The sequence below is a fragment of the Lepisma saccharinum genome, unplaced genomic scaffold (genome assembly GCF_977018435.1).
Source record: "Lepisma saccharinum unplaced genomic scaffold, izLepSacc3.1 HAP1_SCAFFOLD_296, whole genome shotgun sequence".
Taxonomy (NCBI): domain Eukaryota; kingdom Metazoa; phylum Arthropoda; class Insecta; order Zygentoma; family Lepismatidae; genus Lepisma; species Lepisma saccharinum.
In genome coordinates, this window is record NW_028143039.1 from 169,278 (window position 1) to 183,756 (window position 14,479).

Below are 14,479 nucleotides of genomic sequence, written 5' to 3' on the forward strand. Positions count from 1 at the left end.
CAAGCTACACGAAGCGACACGCAAGCGACAAGAAAGCGACACAATAGCGACACGCAAGCGACACGAGAGCGACAAGTAAGCGACACGCAAACGACACGCAAGCGACAAGAAAGTGACATGCGAAAGTTCGACGCGACACGCAAAGGACAAAAGCTACACGAAAGCGACAAGCAAAGCGTGACGCGACACGCAAACGACAAGTAAGCGACACGAAAGCGACATGCAAGCGACACGAAGCGACACGAAAGCGACATGCAAGCGACACGAAGCGACATGCAAGCGACACGCAATCGACACGCAAACGACAAGTAAGCGACTCGCAAACGACAAGTTAGCGACACGCAAGCGACAAGTAAGCGACACGCAAGCTACACGAAGCGACACGCAAGGAACAAGAAAGCGACACAATAGCGACACGAAAGCGAGACGCGACACGCAAGCGACACGAAAGTGACACGCAAGCGACACGAAGCGACACGCAAGCGACACGAAGCGACACGCTAACGACACGAAAGCGACAAGCAAAGCGTGACGCGACACGAAAGCGACACAAAAGCGACAAGCGAAAGCGAGACGCGACACGCAAGCGACAAGAAAAAGTAATGCGAAAGTTCGACGCGACACGCAAGAGACACGAAAGCGACAAGCAAAGCATGACGCGACACGCGAGCGAAACGCAAGCGACACGCGAGCAACAAATAAGCGACACGCAAGCGACAAGTAAGCGACACACAAGCGACACGAAGCGACACGCAAGCGACAAGAGAGCGACACGCAAGCGACACGCAAGCGACAAGAAAGAGACATGCGAAAGTGCGACGCGACACGCAAGCGACACGAGAGCAACACAAAAGCGACAAACAAAGCGAGACGCGAAACGCAAGCGACACGAAAGGACACGAAAGCGACAAGGGACACGCAAGCGACACGCAAGCAACACGAAAGCGACAAGCAAAGCGTGACGCGACACGCAAGCGACACGAAAGCGACACAAAAACGATAAGCAAAAGCGAGACGCGACACGAAGCGACACGCAAGAGACACGCAAGCGACACGAGAGCGACACAAAGCGACACAAAAGCGACAAGCGAAAGCGAGACGCGAAACGCAAACGACACAAAAGCGACACGCAAGAGACAAGAAAGCGACACCTAACCTAACCTAACGAAAGCGACAAGCAAAGCTAGACGCGAAACGCAAGCGACACGCAAGCGACACGAAAGCGACAAGCGAAAGCGAGACGCGACACGCAAGCGACACGAAGCGACACGTGTCGCTTACTTGTCGCTTTCGTGTCGCTTGCGTGTCGCTTGTCGCTTTCGTGTAGCTTTCTTTCTCTCGTTTTTCCTTCACTGTTTCCTTCCTTCCTTCTTTCTTTCCTTCTCTCCTTCTCTCCTTTTCTTGTTTCTTTCTTTCCTTCTTACTTTCCTTCTTTCTTTCCACCTTTCCTTTTTTCTTCTCTTCTTTCCTTCCTTCTTTCTTCCTTTCTTTCTTCTTTCAATCTTTCCTTTTTCTCTCTTTTTCTTTCCTTCTTTATCTTTTTCTTACTTGTCGCTCGCGTGTCGCTTGCGTGTCGCTATTGTGTCGCTTTCTTGTTGCTATCGTGTCGCTTCGTGTAGCTTGCGTGTCGCTTACTTGTCGCTTGCGTGTCGCATACTTGTCGCTTGCGTGTCGATTGCGTGTCGCTTGCATGTCGCTTCGTGGCGCTTGCGTGTCGCTAGCGTGTCGCTTGCGTGTCGTTTGCGTGTCGCTTGCGTGTCGCTTGCGTGTCGCCTGCGTGTCGCGTCTCGCTTTTTGTTGTCGCTTTTGTGTTGCTTTCGTGTCGCTTTCGTGTCGCGTCACGCTTTGCTTGTCGCTTTCGTGTCGCTAGCGTGTCGCTTGCGTGTCGTTAGCGTGTAGCTTCGTGTCGCTTGCGTGTCGCTTGCGTGTCGCTTGCGTGTCGCTTGCGTTTCGCTTGCGTGTCGCCTGCGTGTCGCGTCTCGCTTTTTCTTGTCGCTTTTGTGTCGCTTTCGCAAGCTACACGAGAGCAACACGAAAGCGACAAACAAAGCGACACGCGAAACGCAAGCGACACGAAAGCGACAAGCGACACACAAACGACAAGTAACCGACACGAAAGCGACATGCAAGCGACACGAAGCGACACGAAAGCGACATGCAAGCGACACTAAGCGACATGCAAGCGACACGCAATCGACACGCAAGCGACAAGTAAGCGACACGTAAACGACAAGTAAGCGACACGCAAGCGACAAGTAAGCGACACGCAAGCTACACGAAGCGACACGCAAGCGACAAGAAAGCTACACAATAGCGACACGAAAGCGAGACGCGACACGCAAACGACACGAAAGCGACACAAAAGCGACAAGCGAAAGCGAGACGCGACACGCAAGCGACAAGAAAAAGACATGCGAAAGTTCGACGATACACGCAAGAGACACGAAAGCGACAAGCAAAGCGTGACGAGACACGCGAGCGACACGCAAGCGACACGCAAGCAACAAATAAGCGACACGCAAGCGACAAATAAGCGACACACAAGCGACACGAAGCGACACGCAAGCGACAAGAAAGCGACATGCGAAAGTTCGACGCGACACGCAAGAGACGAAAGCGACACGAAAGCGACAAGCAAAGCGTGACGCGACACGCAAGCGACACGAAGCGACACGCAAGCGACACGAACCGACACGCTAACGTCACGCAAGCGACACGAGAGCGACAAGCAAAGCGTGACGCGACACGCAAGCGACAAGAAAGCGACACGCAAGCGACAAGAAAGCGACACGCAAGCGACAAGGAAGCGACATGCGAAAGTGCGACGCGACACGCAAGCGACACGAGAGCAACACGAAAGCGACAAGCAAAAGCGAGACACGAAAAGCAAGCGACACGCAAGCGACACGAAAGCGACACGCAAGCGACACGAAGCGACACGCAAGCGACAAGAAATCGACACAAAGGCGAAAAGCGAAAGCGAGACTCGACACGCAAGCGAGACACAAGCGACACGATGCGACACGAAGCGACACGAAAGAGACATGCAAGCGACATGCGAAAGTGCGACGCGACATGGAAGCGACACGAGAGCAACACGAAAGCGACAAGCAAAGCTAGACGCGATACGCAAGCGACACGAAGCGACGCGTGTCGCTTACTTGTCGCTTTCGTGTCGCTTGCGTGTCGCTTGTCGCTTTCGTTTCGCTTTCTTTCTCTCGTTTCTCTTTCACTGTTTCCTTCCTTCCTTCTCTTTCCTTCTCTCCTTTTCTTGTTTCTTTCTTTCCATCTTACTTTCCTTCTTTCTTTCCTCCTTTCCTTTTTTCTTCTCTCCTTTCCTTTTTTCTTTCTTTATTTCTTTCTTCTTTCAATCTTTCCTTTTTCTCTCTTTTTCTTTCCTTCTTTCTCTCTCTTTCTTACTTGTCACACGCGTCTGGCTTTCGTGTCGCTTTCGTGTCGCTTTCGTGTCGCGTCACGCTTTGCTTGTCGCTTCGTGTCGCTTGCGTGTCGCCTCGTGTCGCTTGCGTGTCGCTTTCGTGTCGCTTGCGTGTCGCTTATTTGTTGCTTGCGTGTCGCTTGCGTGTCACTCGCGTGTCGCGTCACGCTTTGCTTGTCGCTTTCGTGTCGCTTTCGTGTCTTGCGTGTCGCGTCGAACTTTCGCATGTCGCTTTCTTGTCGCTTGCGTGTCGCGTCTCGCTTTCACTTGTCGCTTTTGTGTCGCTTTCGTGTCGCGTCACGCTGTGCTTGTCGCTTTCGTGTCGCTTGCGTGTCGTTAGCGTGTCGCTTCGTTTCGCTTGCGTGTCGCTTCGTGTCGCTTGCGTGTCGCTTTCGTGTCGCTTGCGTGTCGCGTCTCGCTTTCGTGTCGCTATTGTGTCGCTTTCTTGTCGCTTGCGTGTCGCTTCTTGTAGCTTGCGTGTCGCTTACTTGTCGCTTGCGTGTCTCTTACTTGTCGTTTGCGTGTCGCTTACTTGTCGCTTGCGTGTCGATTGCGTGTCGATTGCGTGTCGCTTGCATGTCGCTTCCTGTCGCTTGCTTGTCGCTAGCGTGTCGCTTGGGAGTCGTTAGCGTGTAGATTCGTGTCGCTTGCGTGTCGCTTGCGTCTCGCTTTCGCTTGTCGATTTCGTGTCAATTGCGTGTCGCTTACTTGTCGCTTACGTGTCGCTTGCGTGTCGCGTCACGCTTTGCTTTTCAATTTCGTGTCGCTTGCGTGTCGCGACGAACTTTCGCATGTCGCTTTCTTGTCGCTTGCGTGTCGCTTTCGTGTCGCTTTCGTGTCGCTTCTTGTTGCTTGCGTGTCGCTTACTTGTCGCTTTCGTGTCGCTTGTCGCTTTCGTGTCGCTTTCTTTCTCTCGTTTTTCCTTCACTGTTTCCTTCCTTCTTTCTTTCTTTCCTTCTCTCCTTCTCTCCTTCTTTTCTTGTTTCTTTCTTTCCTTCTTACTTTCCTTCTTTCTTTCCTCCTTTCCTTTTTTCTTCTCTTCTTTCATTCTTTCTTTCTTCCTTTCTTTCTTCTTTCAATCTTTCCTTTTTCTCTTTTTCTTTCCTTCTTTCTCTCTTTCCTTCTCTCTTTCTTTCCTTCTTTCTTTTTCTCCTTTCTAGTTTCATTCTCTCTTTCCTTCTTTCTTTCTTTCCTTCTTTCTTTCCTTCGTTCTTTCCTTCTTTTTTCTTATTTCTTTCCTTCTCCCTCTTTTTTTTCTTCCTTCTCTCTTTCTTTCCATCTTTCTTTCCTTCTTTCGTTATTTCTTTCTTTCTCTCTTCCTTTCTCTCCTTCTTTTTTCTTATCCTTCCATCATCATTTTTTCTTTCTTTCTTTCTTCTTTCTATCCTTTTTCCTCCTTTCTTCCTTTTTCCTTCTTTCTTCTTTCTTTCCTTCTTTTCTTATCTCCTTCCTTCTATCTATCCTTTTTCTTTCTTTCCTCCTTTCCTTTTTTATTTCCTTCTTCTCTTCTTTCCTTCTTTCTTTCTACTTTTCTTTCTTCTTTCAATCTTTCCTTTTTCTCTCTTTTTCTCTCTTTCCTTCTTTCTTTTTTATTCCTTCTATGTATGAAAGAAAGAAAGAAGGAAGGAAAGAAAGACAGAAGGAAAGAAAGAGTGAAGGAAAGAAAGAAAGAAAGAAGGAAGGAAACAAACAAAGAGGGTAAGAAGGAGAAAGAGAAAGAAGGAATGATAGAATTAAAGAAAAAGGAAAGAAGGAAAGAATTGAAAACAAAGAAGGAAGGAAAGAAAGAATTATAAAAATATAGAAAGAGAGAAAGAAAGCCGAAAGAAAGGAAGAAAGAGAAAACGAGAGATAGATAAAAAGAAAGAAGAAAAGAAGGAAGGAAAGATAGAAAAGAAAGCAGGAATGAGAGAAAGAAGGAAATAAAAAAGAAAGAAGGTGAGAAGGAAAGAGAGAAAGAAGGAGAGAAAAAATTAAAGAAAGAAGGAAAGAGAGAAGGTAAGAAAGAGAGAAAGAAGGAAAGAGAAAAGAAAAGAAAGAGAGAGAAATAAAAAATCAAGAGAGAAGGAAAGAAAGATAGGACAGAAAGAAAGATAGAACGAAGGAAAGAAGGAGAGAAAAAGAGAAATAAGAAAACAAAGATAGAAAGAAAGAGAGAGAGAGAAGGAAAGAAAGAAAGAAGGAAGGAGAGAAAGAAGGAAAGAAAGAAGGAAGGAGAGAAAGAAGGAAAGAAAGAAGGAAGGAGGGAAAGAAGGAAAGAAGGTGAGGAGAGAAGGAAAGAAAGAAGGAAGGAGTAAAGGAAAAAGAAAAGAAAGAAAGAAACAAGGAAGGAGAGAGAGAAAGAAGGAAAGAAAAAAGAAGGAAAGAAGGAAACAAAGAAGAAAACAGAAGGAAAGAACGAAGAAAAGGAAGAAGGAAAGAAAGAAACAAAGATGGAAGGATAGATGGAAAGAAGCGTCGCGTCTCGCTTTCGCTTGTCTTTTTTGTGTCGCTTTCGTATCGCTTGCGTGTCGCGTCACGCTTTGCTTGTCGCTTGCGTGTCGCTTGCGTGTCGTTAGCGTGTCGCTTCGTGTCGCTCGCGTGTCGCTTGCGTGTCGTTTCTCGCTTTCGTGTCGCTTTCGTGTCGCGTCACGCTTTGCTTGTCGCTTCGTGTCGCTTGCGTGTCGCCTCGTGTCGCTTGCGTGTCGCTTTCGTGTCGCTTGCGTGTCGAGTCTCGCTTTCGTGTCGCTATTGTGTCGCTTTCTTGTCGCTTGCGTGTCGCTTCGTGTCGCTTGCGTGTCGCTTACTTGTCGCTTGCGTGTCGCTTGCATGTCGCTTGCGTGTCGCTTGCGTGTCGCTTTCGTGTCGCTTGCGTGTCGCGTCACGCTTTGCTTGTCGCTTGCGTGTCGCTTGCGTGTCGCGTCACGCTTTGCTTGTCGCTTTCGTGTTGCTCTCTTGTCGCTTGCGTGTCGCGTCGCACTTTCGCATGTCGCTTGCGTGTCGCTTGCGTGTCGCTTCGTGTCGCTTTCGTGTCGCTTCGTGTCGCTTTCGTGTCCCTTGCGTGTCGCTTACTTGTCGCTTTCGTGTCGCTTTCGTGTCGCTTTCTTGTCGCTTGCGTGACGCGTCGCACTTTCGCTTGTCGCTTTCTTATCGCTTGCGTGTCGCTTACTTGTCGCTTGCGTGTCGCTTACTTGTCGCTTGCGTGTCGCTTGCATGTCGCTTGCGTGTCGCGTCACGCTTTGCTTGTCGCTTGCGTGTCGCTTGCGTGTCGCGTCACGCTTTGCTTGTCGCTTGCGTGTCGCGTCGCACTTTCGCATGTCGCTTGCGTGTCGCTTCGTGTCGCTTTCGTGTCGCTTCGTGTCGCTTGCGTGTCGCATGCGTGTCGCTTACTTGTCGCTTTCGTGTCGCTTTCGTGTCGCTTTCTTGTCGCTTGCGTGACGCGTCGCACTTTCGCTTGTCGATTTCTTGTTGCTTTCGTGTCGCTTTCTTGTTGCTTTCGTGTCGCTTTCGTGTCGCTTGCGTGTCGCGTCTCGCTTTTGCTTGTCGCTTTTGTGTCGCTTTCGTGTCGCTTTCGTGTCGCGTCATGCTTTGCTTGTCGCTTTCTTGTCGCTTGCGTGTCGCTTACTTGTCGCTTGCGTGTCGCTTGCGTGTCGCTTGCGTTTCGCGTCTCGCTTTGCTTGTCGCTTTCGTGTTGCTCTCGTGTCGCTTGCGTGTCGCGTCGCACTTTCGCTTGTCGCTTTCTTGTCGCTTGCGTGTCGCTTGCGTGTCGCTTTCTTGTCGCTTGCGTGTCGCTTGCGTGTCGTTTGCGTGTCGTTTCGTGTATCTAGCGTGTCGCTTCTTGTCGCTTGCGTGTCGCTTCGTGTCGCTTGCGTGTCGCGTCTCGCTTTCGTGTCGCTATTGTGTCGCTTTCTTGTCGCTTGCGTGTCGCTTCGTGTCTCCTATCTCTCGTTCTTTCTTTCCTTCTTTGATTCTTTATTTTCTTATTGCTCTTTCTCTCATTCTTTCCTTCCTTCCATCTTTCTTTCTTTCCTTCTATCTTTTTCCATCTCTCTTGATTTTTCTTTCTCTCTTTCTTTTCTTTTATCTTTCCTTCTTTCTCTTTTCCTTCTTTCTCTCTTTCTTACTTTCTCTCTTTCCTTCTTTCTTTATTTTTTCTTTCTTTCTTTCTCTCTGTCCTTTTCACTTTCTTTCTTCTTTCTTTCCTTCTTTCTCTCATTCCTTCTTTCTTTTCTCTATCTTTCCTTCTTTCTTTCTATCTATCTTTCTTTTTCTTTCTTCCTTTCTTTCTTTATTTCTCTCTTTCCTTCTTTTTATAATTCTTTCTTTCCTTCTCTCCTTTCTACATTCATTCTCCCTTTCTTCTTTCTTTCTTTCTTTCCTTCTATCTTTAATTCTTTTTTTCTTCTCTTTTCTCTCCTTCTTTAATTTCTTCCTTCTTTCTTTCTTTCCTTCCATCTTTCTTTGTTTCTTTCTTCTTTCTTTCCTTTTTTCCTTCTTTCTTCCTTTTTCTTTCTTCTTTCTTTCCTTCTTTTCTTCTCTCCTTTTTTCTTTCTATCCTGTTTTTCTTTCTTTCTCCTTCCTTGTTTCTTTCTTCCTTTCTCTCCTTCATTCTTTAATTTTTTCTTTCTTTTTTTCTTTCTCTCTTTCTTTTTCCTTGATTCTTTCTTTCCTTCTTTCTTTCCTTCTATACTTCTATCTTTCTTTCCTTCTTTCTTTCCTTCTTACTTTCTTTCTTTTATTCTTTCTCTTTTACCTTCTTTCCTTCTTATTTTCTTTCTTTCTTTCGTTCTCTCCTTCCCTGTTTCTTTCTTTCTTTCCTTTTTCCTTCACTCCTTCCTTACTTCTTTCCTTCCTTCTCTCCTTCTTTCCGTCTTTCCCTCCTTCCTTCTTTCTTTCCTTCTTTCTCTCCTTCCTTCTTTCTTTCATTCCTTCTTTCTTTTTCTTCTTTCTTCTTTCATTCTTTCTATCTTCTATCTCTCTTTCTTTCTTTCTTTCTTTGATTCTTTATTTTCTTATTTCTCTTTTTGTCTCATTTTTCCTTCCTTCTTTCTTTCTTTTCTTCTATCTTTCTTTCCTTCTCTCTTGATTTTTTCTTTCTCTTTTTCTTTTCTTCTATTTTTTTTTCTTTCTCTTTTTCCTTCTTTCTCTCTTTCTTTCTTTCTCTCTTTCCTTCTTTCTTTATTTTTCTTTCTTTCTCTCTGTCCTTCTCACCTTCTTCCTTTTTTTCTTTCCTTCTTTCTCTCTTTCCTTCTTTCTTTTTTCTATATTTCCTTCATTCTTTCCTTCTTTCTTTCTATCTATCTCTCTTTTTTTCTTTCTTCTTTTCTATCTTTATTTCTCTCTTTCCTTCTTTTTATAATTCTCTCTTTCCTTATTTCTTTCTTTCCTTCTCTCCTTTCTACATTCATTCTCCCTTTCTTCTTTCTTTCTTTCTTTCCTTCTATCTTTAATTCTTTCATTTTCTTTCCCTTTTCTCTCCTTCTTTCATTCCTTCCTTCTTTCTTTCTTTCCTTCAATCTTTCTTTCCTTCTTCCTTTATTTCCTGCTTCCTTTCTTTTTCTTTCCTTCTTTATATCTTTCTTCTTTCTTTTCTTCTTTCCTTCTTTCTTTCTATCTTTCCTTCTTTTTTCTCTTTCCTTCTTTCTCTAATTCTTTCTTTCCTTCTTTCTTTCTTCCTTCCTTCTGTTTCTTTCGCTCTTTCTTTCTTTCTTCTTTCTTTCTTTTTTCTTTCTTTCTCTCATTCCTTCTTTCTTTAATTCTTTCTCTCCTTCTTTCTTCCTTCCCTTCTTTTTTTATGTCTTTCTTAACTTCCTTCTTTCTTTCTTTCTATCTTTCAGTATTTCTGTCTTTCTTTCTAATTCTTTCTCTTTCTTTCTCTTCTTCTTTCTTTCTATCCTTCCATTTTTCTTTCTTTCTATCTTTCTTCTCTCTCTCCTTTTTTCTTCTTTCTTTCCTTCTCTCCTTCCTTCTATCTTTCGTTTTTTTCTTTCTTTTTTTCTTTCTTTCTTTCCTTATTGCCTTCTCTCTTTCTTTCCTTTATTCTTTCTTTGCTTCTTTCCTTCTTTCTTTTTCTCCTTCCTTGTTACTTTCTTTCTTTCTTTCCTTCTTTCTTTCATTCTTTAATTCATTTTTTCCTTCTTTCTCTCTTTCTTTTTCCTTCATTATTTCTTCCCTTCTTTCTCTCATTCCTTCTTTGCTTCTTTCTATTTTTCATTCTTTCTTTCCTTCTTTCTTTCTTTCTATCTCTCTTTCTTTCTTCCTTCCTTTCTTTTTCTTTCTTTCCGTCTTTCTTTCCTTCTTTCTTTCTCTCCTTCTTTCTTTATTTCTTTCTCTCTTTCTTTCTTTCCTTCTTTCTTTCTCTCCTTCTCTCTTTCCTTCCTTCTTTTTTTCTTTTCTTTTTTTCTTTTCTTTAATTCTATCTTTCCTTCTCTCTCTTTCTTTTTCTCTTTCTCTCCTTCTTACCCTCTTTCTATCCTTGCTTTTTTCTTTCTTTCCTTCTTTCTTTCTTTCCTTCCTTCATTCTTTCTTTTCTTCTTTCTTTCTTTCTTTCTCCTTCCTTGTTTTTTCTTCCTTTCTCTCCTTCTTTCTTTATTATTTTCTTTCTTTTTTCTTTCTCTCTTTCTTTTTCCTTCATTCTTTCTTTCCTTCTTTCTTTCCTTCTATCCTTCTCTCTTTCTTTCCTTCTTTCTTTCTTTCTTTCCTTCTTACTTTTTTGTACTTTTCAGTTCACCTATTTCCAGTCGTATTGGCTACACCCTTCACGGCCCTCGGAAACGCGTGGCCAGGGTTTGGAACGTAATTTACTCGTGACGTAATTTGCTTCGTGTAGAGAACCAGTTATTTACGCAGACGTAAAAAAATAGTTTTCTTTCGTAAATTAGTAATAAAAAACTACTTAAATTATATTGCATTTTAAAGTTTAATTTTCTTACATATTACAGCAAAATATAATTTCTTTTCTGAATATTGTTTATACACGCCGTCAATCTCATCAACAGATTTTAAAAACTCTCTTTCCTTCTCACCCGACTTGACTTTGGGTCACACGTAGTTGAAGCAATCCCTGTTAGAGGACTCTGTCAGCGCATTGAGAGCTAGTGTCACCTACCGGTCTTCTCTCCTACTACGTCCCATACTGATCGTATACATTCCCTTGATAACACCGCACGTTGTTGGTATAGGAAATGCGTCCACAGGATTTCTTTACAAGGATCCGGCGCAGGCAACGCATCTCTCCCCAAAAGATCCCTGTCTATAAAAAAACACTACTTCAATTTGATGCCATTGCATTGCTCTTATTTGTACAGTCCCTTATAATTGATGCAATTTTTTCTTGACTGATATGAAATTTTTATTAGCCAGAATTTTATTTCGGGGTGTCTCATTCCTTATTAGCAGTAGTCATCTAAAGCTGAACACGTGAGGGGAGTTGGTTGGAAGGCCGAAACATGAATGTATTAAATTGTAATGTACTGGTGAATTCATTAATTTAGATAAGTGTAGAGCCGGACCCCGTGGCGGAGTGGTAGGCACATCGCGCTACGAAGCCAGGGCTTGGCATGGATGTTTGTGAATGTCCATTCATCAATTTCATCCCATCTTCGCAAATTAGCCTAAAGTGGTACAACCAGGCGCGGCTCGTGCATTATTTACCCGGGGGTTCACTGAAGTGATGTGACATATATTCACTTTCCGCAAAATATACTTCCTTCGCCCAACAAAAGGATGGGGGAGGGTTTAAAAGCTTTGTCAAGAATTCTTTTTATCTGGGAGTATAAGGTTTTGTTGTAGGGGTGTGCGAATAAATTTAGGGCTGAAACTACAATAAATTGTGCCTTTATGAAAAAAGTTGAGTTTTGTTGGAATATCATGGACATCCTCAAGTAGGGGCAAGTAATATATTTTTCCCCACGAGGAGCAAAAAACACTCCTTCAGTCTGAAGTTACTGCAACGCTTTTATAATAATTACCAAAAATTACTGTGACTGAAATTAAATTATATGCGTGTAATATATAATTTTTGGTTTACATTCAATTTCCATGGGGGGCGGCCCCCTTTTCCCCTTCCGGACGTCCATGCTGACTAATCAGAACTGGTCCTACATTTGTTAAAGGGAAATGGCAACTAATGGCATGCGCATACTAGAAATCGAACCTGAGACCCTTTCATTTATACGCGACAGGTTTGTTCAAATTTGGGGCTGGTCGACCAGCACACGCTTTTTTTCAGTGGACAAGGAAGTTTGTTTACGTTAATTATGTGCATTTCTATCGGTCATTTCTTACCTGCGCGGACAGCAACGCCTACACTGCATCAAATGACATAACCTAGGTAAAGTCCATCCCTCGTTTCACTCGCAGCATCACTTAATACTTTCCAACAAGTATCCAAGCACTTCAAAAACTAAAAAACTTGAGACTTTGACACCGAGCGACAGCGAGTCACGTCTTCGCGCCATTCTTTCTCTTTCGCGAACCCGAAGTGTTTCCACCTTTAAGGAAAAACCTCTGAATGCATGCACAAGGTATTTTGGTAATGTATCTCCTTTATTTTAATTCATCGCATCTAATTCCAGCTTCTATTTGTTTCCACTCATCCATCTCTGACACAATCTTGCATTTATTCCAAGAAGTTCGGTGCAAAAATGATACAAGAGAAGATTGAATATGTAATGTGTGCGCTTCAAACTTGAACCGCACGCAGCAACACTGGAAGGGAGGAAGCAGCGAGAAAGGAGCCTTGTCCCGCGGCTTCTGCGAGAGAACGAACTGCGCATGACCGTTGGGTAGAGACATAGGTTTTGGAATCTCATCTCCCATGTATTTTGTCCTATACCCTCCTCGCGCTTCTGCTCCCGCACGAAGCTTTCACAATGGCACGAGCTGTCCTGTGGGGGTTCAACTGAGGGTCTGTATCAGGGCGGCCGATTCGCGGTTTCTTCTTCTCAGCAAGAGAGTTCGCCGTGTTACGGGTACAAATACATGACTTATTGTGTAGAATTTTTAGCGAAATAATGTGAAAATTTAAAGACATTGTTCATTGTTCATTCTCGAGGTGATTATCGTATATTACTGGGGGTTCACTGATCCTGTGCGCTATAGGGCCAACCGCGCCTGGGTACAACTATACATATATCATTTGTCTCCTTCCTTTTCCAAGACATCTGTCCCCCCCCCCCTCTCTCTCTCTCTCTCTCTCTCTCTCTCTCTCTCTCTCTCTCTCTCTCTCTCTCTCTCTCTCTCTCCTTCCCTCCCTCTTTGTGATCCTTGCCCGCCTTGTTTCTTTCTCCGTTTCTCCACTTCATTTCCTCCGTTTTGTCCTTTATTGTTCCTTCTTCTACTTCAAAATATTGCACACGTTCTGAAACATTTCTATCGGTTTCAAATCGCACAGTGCAACATGGCCCACACTTTATTAAAAGTTATTTGTTCCGGGCTCCAGGGAAACAAAAACTCTCTTCAAGACAAATACCCGTTCTGACAAAACTGGATTTTCCTACACAATCGCGATAATTAAATATCAAATTTAATGACAGCGATAATACTATAAATCATCGATATGCAAATAAAATATTATATATCAAGAACCATGCAATAAATAATAAATATATGAGAATACTAAAAGGCGGGGAAACCGACGTCCTGGTATATTTGAAGGTACCAGGATATTAAGCGCATACCCTCGAATGCATGCGGGTGGATGGAGACAGGCTTACACCCTTCGGGAGTTCCCCCCTTTAATTCTAAAGTTGGCCTCCCTGATGGCGCAGTGATAGCGTTGTTGCCCGGGTTCGATACCCGGTGGAGCCACATAGTGGTTCGAATACCACTTTAAACTGTTGGTCCAGTCCCAATTATCCTTACTGTGCATAAAGTGGACTTAAAATACCAACTCAATCAATCAATCAATTCAAAAGTTATTCTTCTAGTTCCTTCTCTCTCTTTTTCTCTGTTCCCCATTTCTTTCTCTCGCGTTTGTGTGTGCTATCTTTCTTCTTGTCTTTTTACCTTTGTTCCTCTCTAGTTTTTCTCCATCGTTGTCTTTCCTGCTCTTTGTTTTCCTATTTCTTTCTGTCACATGTTTTCTGTTACTTTCTCTCCATCTTAGTTGCTTCTATATATATTCTGCTCTTTCTTCCGTGATTTTCTATTTTTCCATTCGTTCCTCTTCGTTATTGTTTTCTTCCTACTTCTCTCTTCTCTCCTCCTCTTTGCCTTTTCTCTCTTTGCCCGCCTCTCTCTTGTCTTTTGTTTTCTCTTCGTCACCGGAGAGAGATCTCCCTCTGTATCAAGCCATAGATAAGTGTAAAATTAGAAGATAGATGGCAGCACCATAGGCATGAAAACACGAGGTGAAAGTTGGAAAGAAAAAGAACTATAATAAATATGAAGTCATAAGAAGGTATTTAGAATAAATACAGTCATTGTCACAAGTGACTAAATTCGTTTGTCTTTCATCCTAATCTTGGTAATAATTCTGAAACTGTGTTAACGTTTTTTGGGAATAATTTTTTAAAGATGGGCGTTTCCAACTGGACTTTTTTTTTACTTCTGGTCCGATCAATCACATGGTGTTGCAGTGTCTGTTTGTCCCGCCACTAGATGAAAGAAACGCTACATGTGCTGGCCAAAGCAACCCTTTATCAGCAAGGAGCCCCCTCCAGACTTACCAAGTACTAACATTAAATAATCAAAATATAATTGTTTAGCATGTTGGAGATTTATCTATAAAACTAACCACATTTATTCTTTCTTTATGTCTGCATATAGCTTCAATTGTTTATTTGTATATATCAAATGCCATAAGAAACCTGCACTCCCATTGGCTAATTTAATCTGAGCGCGGTGTCTTGTTACTGCCATATCTTTGCACTCTACAGTTTCAGTGTGCGCGAAGAAGCCACTCGGGCAACAACTGGAAACCGTCGCGGACAGTTACGGATATCGTAAGCCTAACGTGGCTATGTTTTTAGTGGCGTGTTATCGTGACACCAGCTGCAAACTTTGTGTAAAACAGTTTTCCTTAGACAGGAGTGCAGGGAAGTGTGATTTCGTGTTGTGTGT

The 14,479-nt window shown here is 43.4% G+C and overlaps 1 protein-coding gene and 1 long non-coding RNA gene across 2 annotated transcripts in view; one reads left to right on the forward strand and one right to left on the reverse strand.

Moving 5' to 3' along the window:
- Window positions 1–10,549, reverse strand: part of LOC145982668 (uncharacterized) — a 19,226-nt gene extending 8,677 nt beyond the window's left edge. Inside the window, exons 1-2 of the mRNA XM_083116038.1 lie at window positions 10,524–10,549; window positions 4,529–4,655 (exon numbers count right to left, since the gene is read on the reverse strand). Coding sequence (XP_082972164.1) covers window positions 4,529–4,655; window positions 10,524–10,549 — 153 coding nt within the window. The remainder of the gene's footprint in view (window positions 1–4,528; window positions 4,656–10,523) is intronic.
- The window catches only part of LOC145982662 (uncharacterized), a 277,107-nt gene that overhangs the window by 159,782 nt on the left and 102,846 nt on the right, over window positions 1–14,479 (forward strand). The window lies entirely within an intron of this gene.